The sequence below is a fragment of the Bremia lactucae genome, linkage group LG3 (assembly GCF_004359215.1).
Source record: "Bremia lactucae strain SF5 linkage group LG3, whole genome shotgun sequence".
Taxonomy (NCBI): domain Eukaryota; phylum Oomycota; class Peronosporomycetes; order Peronosporales; family Peronosporaceae; genus Bremia; species Bremia lactucae.
This window is the reverse complement of record NC_090612.1, coordinates 5989818-6015453: the sequence shown is the minus strand read 5'-3', so window position 1 is coordinate 6015453 and position 25636 is coordinate 5989818. Positions and strand designations below refer to the sequence as shown.

General features: G+C 46.2%; 9 protein-coding genes across 9 annotated transcripts; 6 read left to right on the top strand and 3 right to left on the bottom strand.

The window, feature by feature from the left end:
• Positions 1 to 607: 607 nt before the first annotated feature.
• Positions 608 to 3356, bottom strand: CCR75_006797 (uncharacterized protein). Its single transcript, XM_067964864.1, is given in 10 exon segments — positions 608 to 1909; positions 1985 to 2023; positions 2099 to 2265; positions 2338 to 2455; positions 2469 to 2532; positions 2594 to 2663; positions 2731 to 2856; positions 2920 to 2985; positions 3044 to 3127; positions 3173 to 3356. The coding sequence occupies 10 exon segments, from the start codon at positions 3322 to 3324 to the stop codon at positions 1074 to 1076; spliced, it is 1722 nt and encodes a 573-aa protein (XP_067817211.1). The 5' UTR covers positions 3325 to 3356; the 3' UTR covers positions 608 to 1073.
• Positions 3357 to 4034: 678 nt separating this feature from the next.
• CCR75_006796 (uncharacterized protein) lies at positions 4035 to 7436 on the top strand. The gene is made up of 2 exons (XM_067964863.1): positions 4035 to 4728; positions 4803 to 7436. The coding sequence occupies exons 1-2, from the start codon at positions 4072 to 4074 to the stop codon at positions 5988 to 5990; spliced, it is 1845 nt and encodes a 614-aa protein (XP_067817297.1). The 5' UTR covers positions 4035 to 4071; the 3' UTR covers positions 5991 to 7436.
• Positions 7437 to 10041: 2605 nt separating this feature from the next.
• On the top strand, positions 10042 to 11208 carry CCR75_006795 (uncharacterized protein; the record flags this gene model as incomplete). Its single annotated transcript, XM_067964862.1, has 1 exon — positions 10042 to 11208. The coding sequence occupies one exon, from the start codon at positions 10042 to 10044 to the stop codon at positions 11206 to 11208; it is 1167 nt and encodes a 388-aa protein (XP_067817209.1).
• Positions 11209 to 12181: 973 nt separating this feature from the next.
• CCR75_006794 (uncharacterized protein) lies at positions 12182 to 15289 on the bottom strand (the record flags this gene model as incomplete). The annotated part of the gene is made up of 1 exon (XM_067964861.1): positions 12182 to 15289. The coding sequence occupies one exon, from the start codon at positions 15287 to 15289 to the stop codon at positions 12182 to 12184; it is 3108 nt and encodes a 1035-aa protein (XP_067817210.1).
• A 456-nt stretch (positions 15290 to 15745) lies between these two features.
• CCR75_006793 (uncharacterized protein) lies at positions 15746 to 16471 on the top strand (the record flags this gene model as incomplete). The annotated part of the gene is made up of 1 exon (XM_067964860.1): positions 15746 to 16471. The coding sequence occupies one exon, from the start codon at positions 15746 to 15748 to the stop codon at positions 16469 to 16471; it is 726 nt and encodes a 241-aa protein (XP_067817207.1).
• A 2727-nt stretch (positions 16472 to 19198) lies between these two features.
• Positions 19199 to 19765, top strand: CCR75_006792 (uncharacterized protein; the record flags this gene model as incomplete). The annotated part of the gene is made up of 1 exon (XM_067964859.1): positions 19199 to 19765. The coding sequence occupies one exon, from the start codon at positions 19199 to 19201 to the stop codon at positions 19763 to 19765; it is 567 nt and encodes a 188-aa protein (XP_067817208.1).
• A 201-nt stretch (positions 19766 to 19966) lies between these two features.
• On the top strand, positions 19967 to 20506 carry CCR75_006791 (uncharacterized protein; the record flags this gene model as incomplete). Its single annotated transcript, XM_067964858.1, has 3 exons — positions 19967 to 20023; positions 20096 to 20253; positions 20335 to 20506. The coding sequence occupies 3 exons, from the start codon at positions 19967 to 19969 to the stop codon at positions 20504 to 20506; spliced, it is 387 nt and encodes a 128-aa protein (XP_067817206.1).
• A 348-nt stretch (positions 20507 to 20854) lies between these two features.
• Positions 20855 to 21599, bottom strand: CCR75_006790 (uncharacterized protein; the record flags this gene model as incomplete). Its single annotated transcript, XM_067964857.1, has 2 exons — positions 20855 to 21303; positions 21377 to 21599. The coding sequence occupies 2 exons, from the start codon at positions 21597 to 21599 to the stop codon at positions 20855 to 20857; spliced, it is 672 nt and encodes a 223-aa protein (XP_067817296.1).
• Positions 21600 to 22242: 643 nt separating this feature from the next.
• CCR75_006789 (uncharacterized protein) lies at positions 22243 to 25413 on the top strand (the record flags this gene model as incomplete). The annotated part of the gene is made up of 1 exon (XM_067964856.1): positions 22243 to 25413. One exon carries the CDS (start codon positions 22243 to 22245, stop codon positions 25411 to 25413), a length of 3171 nt encoding a protein of 1056 aa, XP_067817321.1.
• Positions 25414 to 25636: the final 223 nt, after the last annotated feature.

The following is a 25636-nucleotide window of genomic DNA, read 5'->3' as shown; positions in this document are numbered from 1 at the left end:
CTCTTTGATTACTCCTACAGCTGATTAGTCTGCGGAATAAATAGGTATAATGGTCAATACCTATTTATGCAAATATTACTATATAAAGTAATATCCTGCAAATATTATCTACCTTTAAGATAATACATTAATTAACAACCTTTAAGTGTTAATTTCATGTAACGATACACCCCGTTACACTGATAACAGTGTAGGCAAGGTATCTTCGATATTCTCACGAACACGATATGAGGATCCTTAGTTGCTAAGCGATCGCTTAGCAACATGCCCAAAATAAGCAGTGTTTAGTTGAGAAACGTTAAACTGCATTCTATATGAATAAGTTTCTAGGTGCTAGGTGCTAATACGTTCTTACAGGCATAGCTTAATATATGAAAAGTGGCTTCACTGCCCATTCGGAGCGATCGGCGGGGTTGATTTTAAGACATAATAATCCAATGAACAGAACAATTTTTACAGTCCATGCACCGCTAGACAATAAATAGTATACGTTCTGAAATTTAAAGTATTGCTGCAGCCATGTATGGTAATTTTGGCAATATTATCTATTGAAATAATAATTTTATTTTTTTTATGATTTTTATCATAGAGAAAAATAATTAGAAATCTTCACAACTTACATCTAATAATTCTTAATTATAATAAACTATCCAATAAAGGTTTTGTTACTTAAATAAAAATATTAGTCTCAATCCTAACTCGTGAGCACTTATAATAGCTGCTTGAAACTTGACGTATTAAAACGCATGCCACCTGTGTTTGCGAGGGCCAAAACTTCATACGAAGTACTTGTCGAGCGAGACAAATTACTGCGAATTCATGTCGACGCGCACGGAAATCTTGCACAGAAATCGCCTTATAAGGCTATTCGCATCGATGGTAAAGCTGTTTGAGAGAGTTGCAAAGTTCATTCACTGTGGGGCGGTCTGATGGATCATTGCTTAAACAGCTTATCGCAATTTCCATTATTTGTGGCGGACAATCCTCACGAAAGTTAGGTTCAAGTCTTGTTCCATCGACGCCTTGGCATGGCGCTATCTTCAGGTGTTTGCAGCGATCGAGCTCCAGCATGACTACTCCGAACGAATAAATATCTGATTTTCCATCAAATTCACGGCTAACCAATACCTCCGGTGCGATCCAGGTCTGGTCCTTAATTGACCTCGATTCAATGTTCGTTCCGTACCAATACGATTGAGCTTAACTTCAAGTGCTGAATCAAGAAGCACACTTGCTGCTTTCAAATGTCCATGAATGACTGGCGGTGCAAAACTTTGCAAATATACGAGCGCCTTCGATAGTTGCAGTGATAAAGATAATTTACTCGGAGATTCGGCATGCGATTGCATCCAAGTCAACGTTGACTGTGAGGTTGCCATCTCTTTTAAATACGCTGCAAGACTTCCGTTCGGAATGAAATCCACGAGGACTGAAAGATCCAATATACTAGACCACGTGAATCCGAGAAATCCCACCACATTAGGATGCCTTAATTTTGCAATTACACGAATTTCATCCATGAACGCTATCATCTGGTCGCGATCTCGACCCTGGAAATGGGCGGAAAATTTCTTCATCACAGCTTGCTTCTCTCCAAGATGAACCAGCGAAGTCATTGCAAAGTTGCCATGCGCCAATGTGCGCACCTGCATGATGTCAGCCGAGTCGATGCGGCATGACTCAAATTCGGGGTCAAAGCGAATGTCATTGGGAAACTCTTCCTCCTTCGATTGTGACCACTGCCTCGATGGAAGAGATAATTCGACTGTGTCGCGTTGAAGCTTGTCTGTTGTAGCCTGTTGTCGATTATTCTTGACGAAATGTAGCAGAACTAGAGTTACAAACCAGAGGCTAATAAAGACGCTCACGATTGCGCTCAAGTATAACACATTATCCTCTGTCTTCCAACCTATCAATTGCAACAAAAACGTTTGTGTTGGCACAGGTATATAGACGGCTGTGAAGTAAAATAAAAATCCTTTACCATCTCGACTTGGAAAATAAACACTTTGGAATGCGGTTTCTGCAATCAAAAAAAAACATGCAGGTTTTGAGTCATTAAATGTTATGAACAAGAATTTCGTTTTCTTGATTGTACCAGATACAATACAAACTTGGATGTTGCCAATTCTTTCTGTTGAAGCGCCTTTAGTTGGGCAACTAGATTGCTCGAGATCGTCCATTTTGAGCATAGCAAGATTAGACAACACCGCAACATCGGCCTCACGAATTTCAAAGGCATGGATGTTGTTGTTGCTTAAATCTCTGATAAAAGTTACCAAGCTAATTAAAATTGCGAATCACGTCACATCGACTAAACAAAAGCAGGATACGTACAGCGTCGTAAGATTTTGAGGAAAGATAATCCCGACCACAGCTGTCAATTCATTTGATGACAAGTCGCTTTGCAAAAAGCGCAATGAGAGCGATGTTAAATTGACGCAGGACCGGTATGCTTACATCGAAACTAAGTTGGTTGCGACTGAAAAATTGGAGCCAGTAATGTTCGTAATGGCATTGTGGCTGACGTTTCTATCAAGTATAACAATGTTCGATGAGCACATGCCATCACAAGACTTTTTCAATTATGTACCAACAGTATTTGCAAATGTTGCGGCAGCTTGAAATTTTCCCAGTCCGACAGTCGATTCTCTGATAAGTCGCTACCAATAAATCGCCAAAAAATCAAAATGTTTAATTAGAAAGTGCCTAGTGCGAGTGCTTGCGTACAGCTCCTTAATTGATGCCACCAATACAGTGTCTCTGAATGACGCAAGCCTATTTCTCGATGCAGAAAGCTTCTTTAAAAAGGTCCCATTTAGCTTTATTTGCGAAATCGAAGCATTCGAGCACGCCCTGCGACGAAGCACAGCAAAGATCAGCAACCAAGCCTACCAGGTCTTCGCCCAAATTTCGTACAGTGTTTGCAAATTTTCAAATGTCTGCGTGAAAACGATTTCCCCTAGTGCATTATCTGACACGTTCCTACAATGCCAGCTAAGCCTTTTTCTATAGTAAAGTTCATACGGCAACAAAAACTCACAAATTATCGACTGCCGACGTCAAATTGCGTTCCACTTGGCTCCAGGAATTTAAACCTCTCCCCGTCCAGTCGCTACGCCACCAACTGATGTCAACTTCTCTCTACACGATTTCGTGTTACTAGCCGTACATTATTTTAGCCGTCTCCAGGATCTGTAGTTGCTCGCTGCGGTGACGCACGTATGAGCTGTGTAGTTTAATGTGGACAAAGCTCGATCGGGCCAAAAGCGCTACGTAAAACAGCACAATAGTTACCGCAAAATAGCACTTTGTCGACCTCATTGCTGATAAATTATGGAGTCATGAAAGGGATCAAGTGCAGAAAAAAGGACAAGCCACTCCTGGTCTGTCGTTTTAAATTAGATACGATGATTATTTTTGTGTTAGACCGGCTAAAATCATGGATACATGCCACATACGTATGCATTGATTTGTAAAACCACCTCAAGAATGAGTACATTTATCTATTCGTAATTGCAACACCGGCCTGTTGCTGCGGCGCCACGTGGCAACAGAACAACTATATAAAATTTGTGCTGCTGTTCAGTACAAGTGTACTTCTTATTTTACATGTAGCTGGACAAACAAAAAATTGGAATATATCATTGAATCTTTCATCTTCGATAATCTCAGGTTTTTACCTTGGGCGACCCGAACTTTTCTGGCGCCATTGATGACAGTGCAATTTCTGTAAATCATGGAGGAAGTTAAGGTCGTCAGAGCAAGTTTTGCTGCACACGAGCTGTATGTATGCCTCTCGATGCATCACCATTTAAAGGCAGCAAACGTCGGTGCTCAAAAGCTCACTGGTGTTGAGCTCAGCAAAATTAGCAAACAAATTCAATAGGTTAGGGGTCGTGAAAATGTTGCAAATTCAGTCACCCATCCAAAAATTTAAACTTTACAATAGTTTCTCGGTCTGAAAGAAGAAGAATAAAATTCTAATGTGAAAAGTGCATATCCACACACGTCTTCGCCCACAACTCCCCCGAGATCATCGCCCTCCTTGTAGCATTTACGAATTGTCCCATGAGCGAAGGTCTCTCTCCACCGAGGAAGCGCGCGCGTCGTCGAGCTGAAGAAGAGATTGCTGGAACATTGCGGTCGGCCGCCCACGACGGTGCCGCCTTTGCCTCCAACATGCCCGCCGATCTCCATGAAGAGACAGAACACCGCCAACGACTCGCCATGTCGTCATTTCTATCAATGGCACGTGGTCGACTTGACGCCCAGATGCCAGTCGATGCTGCATCTGTCGAGGCTCTCTCAGCCGCTGCAGGCGCGCTCGAAGCGCTCAGTAGCAGTTCCATGTCTCTGGATGAACCAATGCCCATGGCTGTTGCCGTGGCTGCTGAAGAGTCGACAACTGATGATGAGGAATTGCAGCCGTTTTCGATGGCACAAGTAGAGCCTATGGTTGCGCTTGACGGGCCTGTTGCTCTGGAGCTTGTGTATGAGGACGTGGTAACCTTTCTATTCAACATGGCGAGAGGACAGAAGACGCAGCAGCTTCACAAAGGTATGCGCACCGTTCGGAAAGCTAGAAATGCCGCTGAGCTGCTTCCGAGACTGTTTACGGCCGAGGACGATACGGGTTTGACACTGTTAATGATTGGCGTGCGTGGCAATGACCGCGTGTTGTGCAGCATGTTGCTCGATGCTGGAGCCGACGTCAATTTCAAAACAGTACGTTTTGTTATTTTGGTAAAGGGAGCTTGCAAAACAAAGCATGACATATATTTTTCTATGCTATTTTGCAGGAAAAACGCACTTATGCGCTGTTGCTCGCGGCCCAAAAAGGATGGGAAGAAATGACGAAATTTTTGCTGGAACATGGTGCTAACGAAGAATCAAAGAACATGGCTCTCATTCCAGCTGCTCATTTTGGCCATTTGCCCGTGGTGCTGATGCTTCTTGAGACTGGCGGCAACTTTAATTATGCTAACAAAAAAGGCACGACTCCTTTGATGCGCGCGGCCCAAGAAGGACGTGATGCAGTCGTCAAGTTTTTGATTAAGATGGGTGCAAACACGTGCGCTGCTAATAACGAAGGCATGACGGCATTGATGCTTGCAGCTCAGCGCGGCCACGCAAGCATTGTCACGATGCTGATGAAGTCGGGCTCGAATGTTAACAAACAGACTCGGCAAGGCAGCACGGCTCTGTTGCTTGCTGCGAAACGCGGCCATACTGCCGCAGTAGAAGCGCTGATGACAGCTGGTGCGGACATCTTTTTGAAAGATGATCGTGACAAGACAGCGGCTGAGACGGCGCAACGACGAGGGCATGTGGACTTGTTTTTAAAGATTTCCGTGCAGAACCAATTACGACTGATGCGCGAGGACCTTAGACGACAGAGGTGCTACATGCTAATCCGTGTGTCAACGCTCTACGTTCTTTCGCGTGCAGAAATAATACCCGCGATGAATTGTCGCAAGCGACAGCAATACAATACATTAATGGACCGTACGCTGCGTTTACCCAAGCCGCTGCTACAGAACATTGCTCTGTTCTTACCATTATCCCGCATGTGGGACCGGCAGTTGCGCTATTTAATTTACGAAGCCATACCGCAGCCAAATCGCGTGGTGCAGCAAGGTATCCGAATACTGGACGAGGTTTTGCTTAGTGTGAGTCTTGAACAGCGGCCTAGTCTGTACGCAATCAAGCAGAAATGCGGTGGTTTGCTGCATATAACCGGTCAGCTTGGTCTGCTACGCGACAGCGATGAATACCGCGGTCTCTTCACGAGGAAGTGCTACACGCCCATGTCTCCACGAATGCTGCATCAGTTGCGCCGAATGGCTGATATCCAAGGTGCTTTATCGACGTACGCTGCTGGCTCAGCAATTCAATTTGGTGTCGAGGTCGCACAGGACGTTGTGGCTTTGCTCACGGAGCTGCTAAGTTGGGATGCAAACCGAAGAAAAGCGGAATTATTGGAATGAGGCAGAATGTAGTAGAGCACATAATTTAGATGACAGGCTTAAGTTGCACGTAATCATTACTCAATCAATGTTAACGTATTAATCGCCTGCGTCAGTTGGCACCCTGCGTGTTAGTCGTCAATGGAGTTCCTTGTGCACAACATCTCTCACTCTGACCTCGTAGTGGAGCTTTCATGGCTGCGCGAGGATGGCACGACAGCTAGCAACAATGACACGAAGCTCTTTACAATGTGCCAGCCTATTGTCAATGTGTGTGTGGATGGTGTCTTTGTCCCGCTGTCAGTGCTCGGCCGTCCCAAGTTCAGTCTATTCCAGCAGGCTAGCCAGAAGATTTTGGAGCGCGTGCAGCAGCTTCGGCACGCGAAAAAGAAGCAGTCTTCAAGCACAGCTGCAATACTGAGCGTTCATGATGGACAAGAGACGTTGCCATCGCTTCTGCACCCAAGTCGGCTGACGAGACCGGGTGAACGGTGGGCGGTCCGTTGTCACGACACGCAGTCACCTATTGGCTTTAATTTGGCGGATGCGCCGATTATTATTAGCAATAAGGATCTATTGCAAGATTTTCAGTTAAGAGGTGAGCTCGAATTAACAAAACTCGTGGAAAAGCATTGGGACCGCGTGGGTATTACAGCGGTTTACTTTCCATTGGTGGCGCTGCTTCTGCCTAAGTGGACGCAAGTATTGAAAAAGTTCCAGTCAGAAAGTAGTCGCCAACTAGTGTATTTTTTAAGTGGAACAGGGATTCCGCGCAGCGTCGAGCACTCGCGGAATAGCAATTCGACGGAGGTCACAGCGCAACTGATTGTGCTCTTTGTGCATCAATACTACCCACATATGACGGCAAATCAAGTCCATTCCGGGTCAAACATCTTTCGTTTTGATGATAATGTGCAATTTATGACGCGAGAGCTAAGACCTTTGCTCGAAGCCCATCGAGAAGCGCTCGTAAAACGTTGTGGCGAGGCCTGGAAGTCGCATTTTCACGTGACTATCGCCTACGCTGATGGGCCACCGGCGCGACTGAGTGCACTGAATGCTTCGCTGCGCATTTACCGACCCTCGTACCTACACATTTGGCAGTTAAAAACTTTCTGGCATGAGCGCAAACTAGCAATGAGAGACGTAGATTTTCATTCGTTTGAGAATATCGAAGCGTCCCCGTTGGTAGCACCGAGAGACGCCGATGCCATGACGCAGATGATTGTACGCGAAATGAGGAGTTTCCGCGATCAGTTTCTTGCAGCTGAAGGTCAGGGCGAAGTGGTTGGCTTTTGGTTGCGAAAGTCACGCAAACCCGTTCTTGCGGTTTTACTTATTGAAAAGGAATCCACAGAAAAAGGCTGTTGCTCGACCTTCGTCATGCAGCGAGGCATGAATTGTGAAGTGTCAATGCCCACGGGGTCGCTATGTGCCGAGCGCAACGCAATTGGCAGTGCGCTGGCCCACGACCCAACGCTGACACGTCGGTCCTTAAAGATGATCGCCGTATTAGGCTTAAATCTCACGGCCGGCGGTAGTACAAGTCCGACGCCGAGCGAAGGTATGAGAGAAAAAATTATCAAGGCGGAGCCATCTCAGAATCTTAAAACAGGAATAATGACATTTTCAAGCTCAGCAAGTTGCGACGCCTCTACTGGATTAGTCCAAATTAGTGGTCACGATGTCTCTAGTGACCAGCTCCAGCCTCCGAGCTCTGTATCGTCAGCCGCGGCGGCTACCTCGACCATTTCGTCGACAAATAGCGTTGCACAGCGACAAGATAAATACGCTGTGGGAGGGAGAGGTCGTGGCAGAGGACGCGGAAAGCGCAGTCTTGAAGTCAAAAACGCCAACTTAAAGTCTCCTAGAAAGCCTAAACGGCCTCGCACGTTCTCGTTCGACGACATGGCTGTGGGAGATATGTCGCGAGCAAGCGAACCACCAGACCGAAACCCTTTGGCCCCATGTGGGGCCTGCAAAGAGTGGCTCGTCAAAGTTGCGGAAGCTAATCCGTCGTTTCGCGTGGTGACGTTCGAGAACTCGCGATGTCGAAACGTTTACATCCACCAGCTTATGTAATTGTCGATTGCCATTCTACGTGCGGTAAAATTTTAGCCGGAACAATTTTTATTACTATTTATACACGTAAATCGTCGAAATGAAAAAGATGCACGAATTACTAAATATCAGATGGTTAGTACTGATACTAGGCAGAGACACTTCAAGGTCACATCCATTGGTCGCCAAATTGACGATATCCTTATTTATGAAGGGCTACAATGACCTTCAAAGTTTCGCCTTCCGTTGAGACCTGTTCGAATTATTGCTTCAAGTTCACATGCTTTGACGGAACGCCAGAGCCGAGTCACGCACATGTGAAAGTTGCTGTTACGCCATGTGGTTCACGGAACTTGCAATGCTCAAGGACTTGCCCTTCACATTTGATCGAATAATCTGAAATTGTAAAACAGTACACGCTGGTGAAAAGGACATGACTACTTTAAGGATTTTTCGGCCCGATTCTCCAATCTGGACCTAAAGCGAGTGGTAAACAATTACACAATCCGGGTTGTTTTCTAAGTCGTAGTCTGTGGCTGATCACTTGTTTAAGTTCTGAATCCCAGTCCGACACGAAAGCACCTCTTAAACTCAGCGGCGAAGCCAGTGCGTTTCATCCTTTTTATGCAAAATATGTAATCTAGGCAAATCGTGCGGCTCTATAATTTCGGGGTGTCGCGTACTTTCGTAAGCTAGTCCTTTATTCATCTGCCTTCAATTCTTGTGCAGGACGTCCGGTGCGGCTCAGGAGGCACCGGACATCGTGCACAAGATATATCGAGGCTTTTCTGCTAGGATCTCACGGCATTACATTATAATAGCAGTTTGTAATGCCAGTTGCCAAAAGAAACTGTCTTTCCCCAATTCTCTATGAGTGGCTGACTCTTTTAAACTTGTTTATGATTTCCAATACACGTATTATTATCTGCCGTACTGCTTAAAATAATAATGTATGCTGTCCAATCAGCGTCATCCTTGGCATTGGCCTTAATCTGGTCTGATGTATGGTAGGTTATTTCTACGTCGTTTGTACCAAAAGACTATCCAGTTATGCGGATATCCTTAATTAGTTAAGTATAATTGCTTACACCAATTATGCTCAACTTATTATCAATTGACGAGGGATGACGTATTTATATATATGCAGTCTACCGAGCCTGTCTGCTACTTCGTCCATCCTTCGTATAATTGACACCGACGGGTCAAGACTAAATCCACTGTATTACGCTCGCTGACGGGGAAGCAAGAACGTTGCGCTCACGAATTCACAACCCACACGCCCAACGTACGTGCCTGCCTCACGTGAGGCTGGCTCATCGCTGACTTTCTGACGATCTGACGCGTAATGGCCAACAGATTAGCACTGTCTAATCGGATATATAAATGCACGTAGATGGATCAGTTGATCCATCCAGCTTCGTTGCGCTTTTAATATGCTTATATCTTGACATGTCTCACTGCGGCTGCGTATGTAAATGGGTGGTAAGTATGTAGATAATTTCCGACACTAGTTAATAACTTTTTTTCAATCAAGCGTTCCAGTACTGTACATTATACATCGGATCTGTGCAGCAAAGCTCAAGTTTTTATGTTTCATTTTGTCCGGTTTTTTTCTCAACCTTAATTACAACATCGTTTCGAAGGAAGGTGGAGCTTGTGCTCTCCGAAGTGCCTATTCAATGTGGCCATGTTCCGGTTGATAATTTTTTTGATGAGCAGTTGAAGCGCTAGCTTAAGCAATACCATATTTATAGCTTCCTGTGGTGGTGATATAAATGTGAGGATTGCAATTAAGTCCAGATCAGTAGAGCTCGACAATCGTTCGCCCTGTTGCAAACGCGCCTTCGTCAGCATCTCTGCACGGTTAGCTTAACCTAACCCATCGCCTGTCGCTTACGATCGCAAGTGCACTCGATCACACAGTTCCATTTGCAAACTTGCTAACTTCCAGTTGCCATTTAACCTTCGTCCCCAACTTAAATTGCTTTTGCCGCAGTAAATGGGCATCGACATGGCTTATGAGACGGTCGGACGGTCGTGGCTTCGGCCGAACAAGCAGCAACAGGTTAAAGCTTCTGCGAGCTCGACGGCGCGCACTACGTCTCTCAAGCGCCGCGCTGGCGCCCAGCGTGCCCTGCGTAAAAGCTGTAGCGAGAGTCCGCTGACCTCACCCGTACACGGCTTGGAGCTGCTGAGCATGAACGCTAGGCTAATTATCGATGATAGAAACCATGTAATTCGTAAAAACGAAAGCGACGATCAGCGGCGACAGCGCATTACGGCGCGTGCCGAAGAGATTATGCGTGGCAAACGGTGTGTTGGAATGCTTGTCGGTGCTACATGCCCGGTGTGCCTCACGGACGACGTGGATACACAGTTGTCCGAGTGCGGCCACCTCATCCACGCAAAGTGTATTAAACGTTGGATTCAGTCCGGTACGTGTTGCCCTGTGTGTCGTGAAGAGGTCCTCGACGTTGAACAGGCCTTTACTTCTCCAGCTAAAATGTTGCACCCTATGAGTAAAGACCGCCTTACATCATCTTCCGTAGCAACGTCGTTCCCAGAAGACGACGAGGACAATTTGTCGGACGACACTGGCTACGATTGGGGCTGGTTTGAAGACTTTGACGAAGGTGACGACGTCTTGGATCACAGGAATAGCACGTTTAGCCGCACTATCCAGGCGTCGTCTGGTGCGCAGCCAATGACAACGCACACGTTAGATCGTGAGGTGTCATTTGACATGTGTCGGACATTCCCGCCGCTCCATGAGGCGTACGATGTGCCTTATCACCAGAGCAAACACTCTTGGATGCGTGTATTGCCGTCACACCGCCACATTGCTGCTAAGATTCAGATCCGCAGCTTTCGCATCGTTGAGTCCAGCGCTTCAAAAGCACAACACGCTGAATACCTTATTGAAATTCAACTCGACGGCCGCTACTTTAGCCACTGGCGCCGTTTTTCTGAGATTTATCGCTTTATATGCTCACTAGATCCAAACCGTTTTCGGCAAAGCTTGGCAGCGTGGCAGCCCCTTCAAGCCACTAGCCGTTGGTTTAATCGCCTCGAGCTCACGTACCTGCACAAACGCTGTCGTATGCTGGAGGAATTTGCTCACGCGCTGCTCATTGAGTGTTCGAACGCGCATCCAATCGCCGAATTTCTTGGTTGCTAAAAATACGGATTACATAACTTACGTGCACAAAAGAAGAGACAGTTGTCGATTAAAGTAGGAGCATTAGAGCTAAAATATAAAATGGAATTGCGAGGTAAAGAAGCAAAAGTTGTCAACAGAGCTTAACTTTCAAAATTGTGGCATGTAAATTGTTTGAGAAAAGCCGGTCACAGCAACGAGGACGTCTGATCTGACAATGGACGGAAAATGTTTTCTCTCTAATCAAATCAATCTCGATAATTATTTTTCTTATCTTACAAAGAAGCTTTGGGAATTAATTCTTTAGAGGGACGAGCAATTCAATTAAGGGGAAGAGTTTTCTACGTATACCGCCCTGTCCCTTTACCATAAACCCTGAAGCGGGTTTCGTGCTGGCTTGCCGCCACGATCTGACGCACCGTGAATGTAACTACAAACGCATGCACCCCCTTTAAAGAGCCGGAGGCTGAAGGATGCATTTAGAGTGGGATACTGGCTTCACCCGACGTCGCCCTTCGGCGGAACAACCAACGCGCTGGCGTACCGTGTTCAAGCTCTACGATCATCTTTCAAAGCAACATTTCTCATGCTCAGACCCATGATTAACATGTTATGCAAATCATTTTTATGGCCGTTCTAGCTTTTCCTGCGGCTATTTCGCCTTGCTTGAAAAGCCATGCATGCATATGGTTTTCGCTAAAGTCACTGGCGTAGCGACAAAACAAAAACAGGCTCTTTGTTATCGAGATTTGGTCAATTGAAATGTCGCATGCTAATCCTAATGGTGCCAAAATTCGATGATGTTCGGAACTTTTTTGTGGAATTGATGTCGTGTTTTTATTGCGTTGGAACTTATCACAAAATCAATAGCGAACTTCTTTTTTTTAATGAGCCAACAATGTTTTACATTATACAAAACGATGCCAAAGACGATGACGACGACATTTCATTTATCAGTGAGAACGCAAAAGTCGACACTTGGAACGTAAAATGTTCACACGTGGGCAGTCCAGATCTTCCAGGATGAAGAGCGGTCACGGCGTGTGCGATTATGGCTACTAAGCGAATTTTCTGAGTTCGATTGCTGGAACGAGGAAGGATGTCTTGTTTCAATCTCTAGCTGTCGATCTTGGGCCACCCGCAGAGCTCGACTAAGCTCCTCCATCTTGCTCTCATAGGCCAAGATCACGTGTTGAGATTGCTTCAAACGGTTCTTCATACTCAGCACATTACTCTCCAATTTGCGAATCTCCATGTCTTGTTGAGCGAGCTCTTCCTCCTTCTGCTCCACCTGGAGCGTCAAGCGGCTGACGTCCGACAGCTTCACAGCATCAAACATTTGATCGTGCACACCACTACCACGTCGTTTGTATTTAAAGTGGACTTCACTAGCTGATGAACTCGACACGGAGCAGGGCGAAGGCGGCACACGTTTGGCGGTCGATGTGACGCTGGCGCTTTCAAGATCATCCTCCTCTTGCAATTGGCGCGTTTCCAACAATGTCATTCGGTCTTCTTCGTCATTCACCGCCATTTCATGAGCCGAATTTACATAACTCGTGGCCGACTCGACCGTTTTGGCATTTGAAACGAACGACTCGACGAGGAAACCCACAAAGATTGGCAGTAAAATGTTGCTCATGGTCATGCGATACGTAAAGAAGAAAACGTACGTCGACGTGGATCCCGTCATGGCGTGTGCAGCGTCCATAATCGCATCCCACCCAGCCAAATTCGATACGCCAAACAACGTCACTAATGTTTCTTCAAACGTCTCTGCCTGAAACTCTTCACGTTGCCCATACCAACCAGGAGCCATGGCTTGCTTACTTGATGGAAAGTTGCGCAGCTCCATGCCGTAATTGGCCTGAGTGATAATTGCAAACGCATACATGACACTGATAATCACAAGGAGCAATTGCATGATTAGTGGCATAATCGCCTTCATCGTATACATGATTTCATGAAATGGTGGAAAGAGATTTAGCAGCTTTAAAAATCGGAGCGATCGCACGGCCAATGCCATGTCATAAAACACGAGTGAAATATTAGGTGGCTTTGACAGCGCCGTGAGTACGTAAAATGACCAGCCAACACTAACAACAGCCAAGTCGAGTTTGCAAAAGGGTCGCGTGAAAAATTCATTGTATCCAAAGGCAAACATTTTCACGAGCACTTCCAATGTAAAAAGATGCAAGAGGAAAAAACCGAGGAGACGCCATGAGTGATTCGTTGAAAAGGCAAGCTGAATGTTGTTCACTTGCACGGCTTGAACAACAGAGAGACAGATGAGCATACCGACAACAAGTTCGGCGAGGACGACACGATAGCGACCCAGAATATATATTTCATTCAGCAGTGTACTACGCACGTGTGCGCGAAAGCGTCGAATCAATTGACGCTGACGTGACGTACAGCAACGTCGCATGAGGCTGTTAGAAAATAGAGTCGGACGTTCCAATTTTACACTCAAAAGCGAGCAGAGCTGGTAAAAGTCCGTCAAAGGGAGAAATCCCACGTGCTCGATATCCACAGTATTAAACACAAGTTCAGCGTCCGTGGCCGTCCAGTTTGGCTTTAAGTACTCGCACACAGTAATCCAAGAGCTCAGCGAGATCTGACGCTTGTTGACAGGTGTCACGAGGGATGTATTTACAGCAGAATTCAAGACATTAAACGACGCGCGTCGGTCGAAGGTACCTAAAAAGAAGCGTGATGATCCACGACGGTTGGCAGCGTTGAGCATCGGAGCGTTTGAAATGAGGTTTATGTCAATAGGCTTGCTGACTGAAGGAGGTGGGTTAGCGAGAACTTCCTCACTAAAGTTGATATTCTGCGCAAGAATGTCAAACGCAGCGTACAGAGCCGCCTTGCGTTTCTGCAGACGCTTGTATAGCATGTTTTCCGTGTTTCTTTTGTACGACTTGTATGACACAGCAATCGTGAGCTTGAGCAGAAAGAGATTCGTGAGCAATACGAAAAGCACGAAGAATAGAGCGCTCCAGTGGCTCATTTTGTAGTACGGGTACATGCTTCTGGCCATGTATGGCATACAATTGAGGATCAAAAGCATTGTGTACATGGATGACGAGAGTGAGTTGAAAAAGGTGGCGCTGGGATCATCACTCGTGTCTGAAAAGATGAGATATCCAACCAAACCAAAGAACGCGACAAAGCAAAAGCTGAGACCCAGCACAATCAGCACCTCTCGTAGTGCATGTAGAAAGCTACTGAAAATAATACGAATATTCCGTCCTCGGGCAATGAAAAAGAATGGCCGTAATGCTCTGGAGTAGCGATACGGATTGAAAGCTGGAAAGAGCAAATTCACCGACAGATCCGCACAAGTGACAAGCAGTAAGATCATCCTTACAACTGCCCACGGTTGTCTCGTCACGTACTTGTGCCGAGTCTCGACCGAGCTCATGTACCACCGAATGGTCAAGTCGACACCGAAAACAAAGAGACAGAGCAAGTCCACGACTAAAAACGTGTTGACACTTTCTATTCCTGGATTTTCAGAAAATGCCAGCGAGCACATCAGAGCGACCACCAAGATGTACACAAGTCTGTACGTTTCGGAATGGAAGATTTCATTTAGAAATAGCGCATCACGGTCCAAACGGTAGCCAATTTTGCGACCGTGGACGCCATCCTTGATAAAAGCGGCGGCAATGAGATATCGATCTTCTTCTAGGGCATTGCCGTACTCTGCAGCGTTCAAGATTGGATCCTTCTCGGCCTCTTGCTCCGAGTCCAAGTGGTACGTTGGGACCCCCGAGCCAAGACGACGTTTTTGTTCATGGGCAAGCTGCTGTCGGTGTTTCATGAATTCATGTTGCACTTCACTCGCCATGCTTTTGGCTGTGCTATTGTCGTCATCAATATCTGTAAGACGCTTCCACTTTTTCTGGTTATCCAGGACCGCAGCGTCCAGCCCGACACGAATGCGCATTTTAGGGCGTCCTGGGGACGTAGTTATGGCATCTTCAATGGATAGAGAAGGTTTCAATGAAGAAGCTAAGCCGACAGGAGGCGCGATGTCACCTGTTGAGCGCGAAGATGACCCTACGAGTGGCGTTGTCTCGTCGGATGAGTTCATTTTCGAGTGATTGCCACGAAAAGTATCCGGATAGTGCGAGTCACAGTTTATACGACGGCGCCGGCAAATCCGGACCTCAAGTATCTGCCAATAAAAACAATGCATGGCGATCACAAGCCAGTGCACAGCGCTCCTCTAGCCAAAGGCCATTGCGACAGCTCGATGAATCCAAAATAAAATATAAGCTTTTTGGTCCATTTACTTTTAAGCGTGCAATTTCTTAAAAGCATTCCTTGTTTAACATTAAGGTCAGAATTGGGAAACGCATGCTACAGCACGTAGAAACACGAAGTTGTTATTTATTTGCAGAAGAAGCCGTCATACGAGCGAACTTCCAGGCAGCTGACGTAAATACTTATCTAAAGGGATTTCGCTTTAATTTGCTTCCGCCAACACAAACACGTAATCGTTCGAAATTACTACTTTAATAAAAAAACTCACTCAATTCCCGGTCCCATGAGTTCAAAGGCAACAGATGACTGGGTCACGTGGCAAATGGTGGACTCGCTGTTTCCAACCGGAGGATTCGCACATTCGATGGGTTTAGAGGTCGCGATGCAAGAGGGACTCGTAGTCGCGACCACGCTGCGCCAATTCCTCTCGGCGTCGCTACACCAAAGCGCCAACTTCGCTTTACCTATCGTCTTTTCCGCGCATCAGATTACGACAATACCTGATGCAAATCCGGGTGCTTTGATCGAAGCAGTTTTAAAGCTTAACAGTTGCGCAGTCGCACTCTACTCAAATCATGTCGCTCGCAAAGCCTCATTCGCCCAGGGTGCGGCGCTACTTAGACTGGCGCTGCATATATATGGCTCGAGCAACCCTCGAGTCCAGACACTACTGACGATTCGCAAAGAGGCAAAAACGCAGGAGCACGGAGGTGTTCATCACGCTGTGATTTTTGGCGTCGTTTGTGCTCTGCTCAGCTTGGACGTTGAGCAGACGCAGCGCATGTATCTGTTTCTTACCACGCGCGATGTGCTGAGCGCTGCTACTAGGCTCAATTTGGTGGGGCCACTCGAAGCTGCAAAGCTGCAATTTGAAACGACTTTGCTTCTTGAGAAAGTTTTTCAGGCGAAGAAAAATCGCTCAGTAGAAGACTCGTATTCGTCAGCACCAATGCTGGATCTTGTACAGGCCTTGCATGATCAATTATATACGCGGATATTTAATAGCTGAAGCCTCTGCGGAAAAGATGTAAATTTTCAGTGTCGTGTAAAGAGGATAATTGATTATTGTTTTTTAACGCTAAGTCGTAGAACTTGGTTTGGTATGCAGGTGCCATAGCAATGGATTCTACTTTTGATATGGTATGGATCTAGCGATATTTCTAGCATCACCCCTGATCTTCGTCTAACATGTTTCGAATAGGCGATAGGAGCTGATCATACTCCACTGTAAAGCCTTAGGACAACACATGCTTAATGCTCGATTTACCTCGACAGACAGTTGCTCTCGTTACGAGCGGCGTGACGTTGGAACACGGCAGCCACTTTCACTGGTCTGAAACTGTAAGGGGACATTGGCAAGATCGGCAAATGCGAACTTAGTGATATTGAAGCTTTTGTGAAATATGTGCACGCATTTGTTTACAATTCCATACAGCCATTGCTGGCGACACACCTCGTGTCGTTATTCCAAGTGAAATTGAGAATATCGTATCTTTACTTGCTGTAAGGAATACTAACAGATTATTAGTCGAATTATCATTTCTTTAAAAAAATAATCGTTTGGTTCGACATCTTTTCCAACAGTCACAATAAGGTAATGACTGAAAAAGTACAATCGTAAAGCCACTTTTAACCTCATCAAAATAAATGACATTTATAGCACCACCATGGGCTATTGCTTAGTGTTGCAGTCGCTAGGGATACCGGGCAGTAAGATGCAATCCTTGTCTCGTGAGTTACGTGATTTTAAGGCGGCGTCTTTCATTGCGGATATAGAAGAGCTAGTGAATCCGAAAGAAATGTCAACAATTAAATTTACAAAGCTGGAAGGCTAAGGCTCGAGCAAAATCAACGCTATGCAAGATTCTTCTTGGAAGAGCAAGAAACAGCGTACGGTGGCACTATCATCTACGGAAGCTGAATACGTGGCATTGTCAGAGGCTACGCAAGAAGCAATATGGCTCAAGACGTTTCTGTGTGAGTGGGCGAGATATCGTCGGATACCGCTGTCAAGATTTTTGAAGATAACCAAGGCTCGATTGCACTGGCGAAGAATCCGCAGTACCACAAGCGGACCAAGCACATAGACATTAGACATGCTATCTGTGCAACGCGACGTTTGCCACACTTAAATCGATGAAGTCCCAACGGTTTGGAACTGATTTGAACTACGGGTTTTTACTCAAGAAGCAGACTGACGATGTTTGCGATGATGTGCGTTACTAGAATTTGGGCTTGCACTGGATAAAGAAGACATTTTGCCTTTAAAATGCGGAAGACGCATTTTGGCCCCCTAGCTGTTCTTACGCCACGAGTGTTCGAGAATTTTTTTTGTGTTCAACCCTTCCGCACGTAACGGTGCCGGCCATGCTACAAAGACAACTCACGAAATTCCACACTATTATATAGCTCCGCTTCAATTCTCCATGGCGTTAAATCGGTCAAATCACAAGCAAAAATCTGTCGGGCAAAAGTCAATTATTAATTAAGGCGAGCACCAGCGCTGGCTACTTTAGAAATAATTTAGTTGGATGATTTTAAGGAAGATGATTGGCGAGCTCTTCTGATTCTTAAGAGCTAGGCCATAGAACAGTAAACTGGTCTGGAATCGAACCGTCGGATACGAAAATACCCGTAACTTAAGTCTGGGTTCGGCTTTAAAGCGCTCGAACGACTGCGTCAGTGCGAAAGGATAAACTGATTTGTTGGCAGAGCTACAAACGCAGCAAATAATCCACGAGATCTTGTAACGTTGCATTTGGAATACGCAACATGAGCGAATTTATTAATCAAAGTCTAGCGTCGCAAAACGTAGCATTGGAAGTAAACAAGTCAACACAGGAATAAATTTGCGGCGAATGGCTTCGTGAAAGATTTCTGTAAGCATCGCGCACACAGATAATGCCAAAATACTCGAGATAAGTAAGAAAATAATTTCTCGTCCAAGCTTTTTGGCACTGCAAAAGCTATTTAAGCGCCTGTTTAACAAGCAAAGAAGATACCGAGTGCAGCTAGGAAAGAAGCTGGAAAAGAATCTGGTAGCACAAGGGACAAAAATTCAGCAATTTTAGCACGAAAGCAGTCGCGATTCAATGACGTCGTGGGTGTCTCGCATTCACACCGGCGCCTTGTTGATCATAAGAGCAAGTAGTTATTTCAAGCCGAAAGAATAATTGCGTCAGCAATATGGGATTTACTTAAGCACAAATACGTGCTTGCACAGGAAAAAGCGTCGCCTCGAAGAACATCTTTGCACGAGGACAGGACCGCAGTAACCGATTGAGGCGACTCAAATTTCGGCAACTGGTGGACCTCAAGGTACTAGATCGCGCTTGCGACGCGTCATCGGAAGACAGCCTGCAATTCTGCACTAAGCTTATTCAAAGTCGAAAGCGAACGTGATTTTTTTCGCGTCAAGCAGGCGTCTTCAGGCCTTCAGCACGCTATTCTACTAGCGACTGAGAAATTTACTGCTGTATTAACCAAATTTCTGCTCGAACGAAGCGAGTATGCAACTCGATTACACCCGGGCCATAGCAGCGATAAATGTGATTAGTCAGGATGAAGAGAAGCAAATCGAGCGTGCAAAATGAAGGAGCGTACCGCACGACTTGCAGAATCGCAAGTTTGCCGCCGTTGAAAGACTAGCGTCGGATTGGTTTAAATAGAGGAGGCTTTAAGGCTTAAACGCCACCGCAACTTTTTAATTTGAAAAGCCATTTACACATTAACGACAATGACGGTAGGCAACACAAAACGTCGACGCACGCAGCCCCACAATCCTGGCGAGGCACTCGTAGCTGAGGACTTGCTGCTACATATGAATACAAGCCTTATGACGGAGCGGCAGCAGCTGGCTTTCCTGCTTCGCACGACGGCTCGTGAGGCGGATGTTGAGCGGTTGGAGGAGGATGCGAAGAAGACTTCGTGCCTCACAATAAATCGTAGCCAAATGCCATCCGCAAAGCTGCAAGAAACGGTTAGTAAACCGAGGCATGGGAGCGTTGGACGTCCATTAAAGACGAGGAAGGTCTTGCGTGTGGTAGATATGGAACTGAATTTAACAACCCAGAAAGATCCAACTGAAACTAGCGATGCGGCCAAGTCCAGTCCATCGGCCTCGGACGACGTAATGCGTCTGGATGCAATGCAATTTGGACACTATACTCATCGCTGCGCACTGTGCTGTGAGAAAGACACGGTATGTAAGGCGTCATTCTTGGATGCGCTGTTCCTCTGCCCCGCGTGTGATCAGAAGTACCCGACGCAGCAGACGCTGAAATGGCGGGCGTGTGTGACCTAATTAGTCACAAGACGACACATGCTAGGCTCTCCTTGCAATTAGCAAGAGGAGAAGTTGCGTACAGCAACGGAAGAAACAGCTCCTAATATTTATTGCTTGCAAAAATTCAGAAAAAAAGAGCCACAGATTTTTGTAAAACTTGTGCCTTTGTCCGAAATGTAATTTTGTACCAGTGCAACAGATGCTTTAATTCTTTAAAAGATGGCACCGACGTTCGGGCCTGGGAAACCTCCGTCGTACGCCAAGCTGGGCAATGAGGTGCAATTTTAAGAGAGACTTGCATCCTTTTTCAGCGCCGTTTGTACAAACTGACAGCTTGCATTTACACAGCCGAATGACGACGCGGATGACTACGTGGCCGGTCACCGACACGCCCTACAGCTCGAGCATCAAAAACAGGATGAAAACTTGGATGAGCTGCACTCGGCTGTGAAACGCCTTAGCGACATAAGTCTCACGATCAGCACGGAGCTTGAGACGCAAAATATGTGAGCAGGTTTTGTAATTGCTGGAATATTGAAGCAATTAGTGACTCAATGTTTTTGCCATGTCTTTGCTGCTGCCATTAGAATGCTCGACGAGCTGAGCGATGATACAGATAAAGCGAAGCAGATGCTACAGAAAGTGACGAAACAGACGCAAGAACTTATAAAACATTCAGGCGGCATGAAGAATTTCGTCGTTATCATTGTGCTCGTGCTCATCCTCCTGTTACTGACGTACTTGGTAATCATGAGTTAGCGTTGATAGAAATAAAAAGGATGAGGTCATATATTTATATATATAAATGACGCAGCTAAGCAAGCTCTTATAAGAACCATGCGAGCCACTTATACCGATGTTATAGTAATAGTAATAGTAATAGGAACTGGGAGGCAGGAAATTCACAGCGATAATGGGGTTGCAGGCATCTCTTGAATTTCAACAGTCAGCAGAGCCATTCATTCAGTCGCTCCCGCCCAGCTTTGGGGAAACTGCTACGCAGTCACTACGGCAATTTCCGGTGGCCGAGTCTCGCCGTCCTCTACATTGTTTATCTCCCACTTCGCTTTCTCCCCACTTTCTTTTTTTCCTGTTGACCTATGAAGGCTATGCCATACAAACACGGCCAAGAGCTTGTTGCGTCGGATATTTTTGATCGCACGACGGACACAGGAATAAGGGTGCGTCGCCGAACGGCTCGAGGTCGCAGCACAGCGCACAGAATGAAACTGAGTTGTGCAGCATTGCTACATCGCTAGCGCTGGATGGGCTGCTCTTGTCTTGCTTTATCAATTCGTCTCTTCCATTTCGTTCGGCTTGAAGCGCTCGATTGGCTAATAAATTTTCAGGTGATAAACCTGCAGTAATACTTGTTTCGCCCGCGGCTTCTCTCGATCGCGTATTATGACTTCTAGGTGACATTCTCATGGGTGCACGACTATGCAAGTGCGTAGTAAACTTAGGTAGCTTAATCGAGTTCTTAGGTGGTCGTCCGCGACCACAATAAATCACAGGAGGTGCGTCTGAAGCATCTGGTAATTCCTTTCCAATAGCGCCTGAAGAAGCAACAATACCATTTATATGTTTCACCAAAATTTTGACATACATGGCTGACAAGAATAGACGTACGGGCAGGGCGCGTCTTGATGCGTTTGGATGGCTGTCGTCTGTATGACGGCTCGTCGTCCTCCTCGCTATCGCTAGTAGAATTAGATTCACTCGAGCTGGCCGAGTCATCGGACGGTGCCGTAGCGCGGAGTAAAAAGGCCAGTTGCTGACGCTCGGTCATGACTCGCGGGTCCAACGAGTCTTCGGTAACAGCGGCGCGACGCGGGCGCTTTATTGCTAGCATTTTCTGTGGTCTAGCAGCAAAACGAATGTACGGAATCAGACACAAAAGCCGTGGCACCAAAATGCGCGGCGATGTCGCTCAGTGGACGCCAGCACTGCTGCTGCTGGTACCGAGTCGCTGTCGACTATGGCCGTTGCTTCTTTGGCCGAGCAAGCTGCCGGCGGCGACAGCCTATTGGTGCGAATTAGTGCGAAACGCAGAAGGACGCAGTAATCCCACTCTATTCGTTGTAAGTGCGATCTGAACCGATTCATTTCAGAAAGATAATATCTGCACTGCAACTCCCACCTAAAACAATTGCTTGAGAAGCGATTAGTGTGCATCAACAAGCTAAAATTGGTCGCAACTTGCCGATTGTACGGGAAATTATGATTTAAAAAAATGATACGTAGCTGAAAAGAACCCGCTTGAGCAGAGGGTTGCGAATGTTACCACAGAAACAGCATCAAATCGTGATTTAGCCGCGTAAAGGTCCAACTTGCAGCGACGAGCAGCTAAATTGCTATCTATTGGATGAAAAGACGGTATCAATCCAGCCAATTGCATTACTCTGTGCAGTGGTTGCGAAAATCAACGGATCTTCTTTGCCGTGAGTTTGCACCGGAGGTCACCTCAGCGTTTACGACGCCCACGCCCGCGAGATATGAGGAAAAATAGGGCTAGAAAGAGTGTGCCTACTGAAAATACGAAAACTGCACCACCGCAGCGGAAGCAGAAGCCACAAAATTGGCAACGAAAATCGACGCCCTCTTCCTCTGCCACCAACACAATTCTTGTGGATTCCCACGCTCCTGTTGACGACTTCCATGATACGATCTGGTTTAAAGCAGGTAAAGGTGATTTGGATTTTGCCCAGTGGCTTCTAAACCGCTGCAACGGTGTCGGAGACGCCCATACGCTGCGCTCTGAAGCTGCCACGCAGCGGATGTTTGCTTTGTTCAAAGTGCAGCTTCGACTACGTCGGGAACTTGCAGTGAGCACCAAAAAAGACGCAGGCGGCGTGGAGGAAGACGAAGAAGATGTTGAATGGGAGCACGTTGAGGAACCACTATGGTCTGTTGAAGAAATTGTCAAGCAGGTAGGCGACGTGCTGCGGAAATCTTTACCGGAACTACTAAAGCAACAACGAGAAGCCGTGAGGAACAACACGAAGCTTAACGGCGTAATAGAGAGAGTTGTGGTCGTTGAGGTGGTGGAGAACGCTACGGAATTGATCTTGAGTCGAGCCATGAAAGAAGAAGAACACTTGTTAAGACAGTGGATGGGAATATTGAGAGAAGACAGAAAGGTGGACGAAGTAGAGAGCGATGTTTCGTCTACACTGGAAGTTGAGCCTGAAGTCATCAACATCTTGGCACTGAAAGACAAGCGGAAACAGAGGAAGATGCGCAACATGAAGACTAAAATCGAAATAGCTGTGTACGCGGCATGTAAACAGGTGGGATCATTCTTAGCGTTTTTACAGGAGTCAGCAGCGGCAGGTACTCTTACTCAAGGCGTTATCACCACTCCATGCATAGGCGCAACTACAACGTGGGCGTCAGAGTTGAAACGTCTTGCGGAGCTGTCGAGTATTCAGCCAGAAGAAGAAGAGCGTCGAAAGATGGTGGCCCTTGATATTCAAGAAATCCTTCGACGAGAAGTGGCCAAATGGCGAAGCTGTAAAGTGGTTCTTTTTGGTAGCTCTGTGACGCACTACGGCTCGCGACACTCGGATTTAGACATGTGTCTTCTTTATGGCGGTAGCACAAGAAATGATGTTCCTCCCTCGGTGTCAAAGCGTCAGCTACAGCACTTGATTGATGATAACGAATGTGAAAAGGGACGTGCGCTAGTTTCTAATACTGAGCGTGCAGCACATTTTCAAGCTCTCTCCAGACAGGCAATAAAGAACTTAGAAAAGGTCACGCTGGAGCTGAATTCAGTGGATCGATTGAGCATGAATGGCAAAAAACGATTGGTACAGCTTTTTCATTTGGAATACTTTCATAAACAATTGCGACTTCTTTGCAATGCAATCAAATCACAACTCGCTGAGCTCGTTGGAATCGAAGAATCTCACTTGAATGATAATGCAAATGGAACGCCTGCACATCTTCAGTCAGTTATTGCTGCAAGTAGACGCTTCACTGAAAATTTGTATCTTCTCCGTGCCACGTTACAGCGTGCGGCAAAGTGCGAAATACGGCACGTCATTGCAGGTGCTCGAGTGCCTATTATTCGCTTCTTACACACACTTAATGGTCGTAAGTATGAGTGCGATTTGTGCTTTGAGAATATATTGGCTACCCGCAATACGTCACTTTTACGTGCTTATGCGGATTTTGATGACCGTGCGCGCGTGCTAGGTCTTGCTGTGAAGCATTGGGCGAAAAAACGAGGCATTTGTGACGCATCGACGGGTTTTCTTAATTCGTACTCTTTTGTGCTTTTGAGCATCTATTTCCTCCAGATTGTACGCGTTCTGCCTAATTTACAAGACGCTGATCTTCTTGAAATTGCCAATATCCCATTCGATATTTACAATGATGTCAATATTGCATTCTGCGAGGATCGCGACATTGCGCAAGCCTATCACATGCGAAAATTGGAGGAAAAAGGCTTACCTAGTTATTCGCTAGCGACGCTTTTGGCGGGCTTTTTCGAATTCTATGCCACACAATTTGATTTTGCGAGGCAAGTGGTGACTGTTCGCTCGCCTGAAACGCGTATTCTTAAACTTGCGTTGTGGGGTAGCCGCAAGGCTAAATCTTGGCGTATGAGCATACAAGACCCTTTGGAGATCGACCGGGACATTGGCTGTGTACTGCAATTCAAGGGGCAAATGAAAATTATTGGCGAGTTTCGTCGCGCACATGAAATGCTAATGCTTGGTAAGAGCTTCTCTGAAGAAATTTGCGCTGTCGCAAAAGCAAAAGGAAATGCAGCAAACGCAAAGCAGGGTGCCAGGATGGAAGCTGCGACGTCGCGCAAGCCGACGATCAAAGACAAGCTGCCTGCGAGCGGTAGCCAATGCCATCAAGAAAAGCAGGAAGCTGATAAACAGAAGTGCTCGTACATAATATTTTTACAAAGTGCCGACGTAGAATTGACGGAGGCGGCTATTAAGACATTGTTCAAGACTTTTCAGAAATCACTTCAGATTCTAAATGTGACGGAGGCGGCCCCACTTGATAGGGGAGTTGATAGCAAATGTGCAAACAAGCAATGGAAGGTGGAGCTATTGACGCAAAAGCTTCCTCGTGCATTCTCTCAAAGAACGCATATTGACTGGAAGGCTTCCGATGGACGCATGGGTCGGGTGTGGGTTCATCATCAGGCTTCCATCGCGACTCCGTCGTGCCAATCGTTTCTCTCATCCAAGCATGCGACAAGCAGCTGTCCATCCGGCGATGACAACAAAGGTGCAGGTGCTGGTGAAAAGGGTACGAACAGAGACGCACACCGGCGTCACGTTTTTCACTTAAATAAAAGCTCTTCTGCAACGAAGAAAGACCATCGCAAGAAATCTCAGCAGCAAAATGGAGCAGTTCACGATACTCGTATCAAGTCTTTCATATTTGACACTGGTGATCAGGTATCAGGCCGAGGCAATAACCGTAGTGGAAATAAGAGGGCTCAGGTCGGAACGGATACCGTTGTGCGTCGAGTGGAGTTGATTGAGACTGAAAAGTCGACTTCTTGCTCAACACCAATTGATAAAAGCACAAACCCACCGATTAAGATGACTCAGAAGAAAAGGCGGCAGCAGCAACGAGCTTACAAAAAGAAAACGCATGTGAAGGAGGGCACTAATAACGGCGCAGCTTTGTAGAAGTTGTCGACATAGCAGAAATTTGTGGCTTTGTTTAAACATTGATGGTACAAACTCCATTCTTGAATATGAGGTACTACCTTTTGACTTAAATCCTATAATTTTTAGAGATTTGAATTTTGGATACAGTATGTTCATTTTTGTACATTGAGATTCCCTTCTCTGGGAATACAGTATGTATTGAAGATGTCAATCTACGGTACTTATGCCTCTACGAAAAATG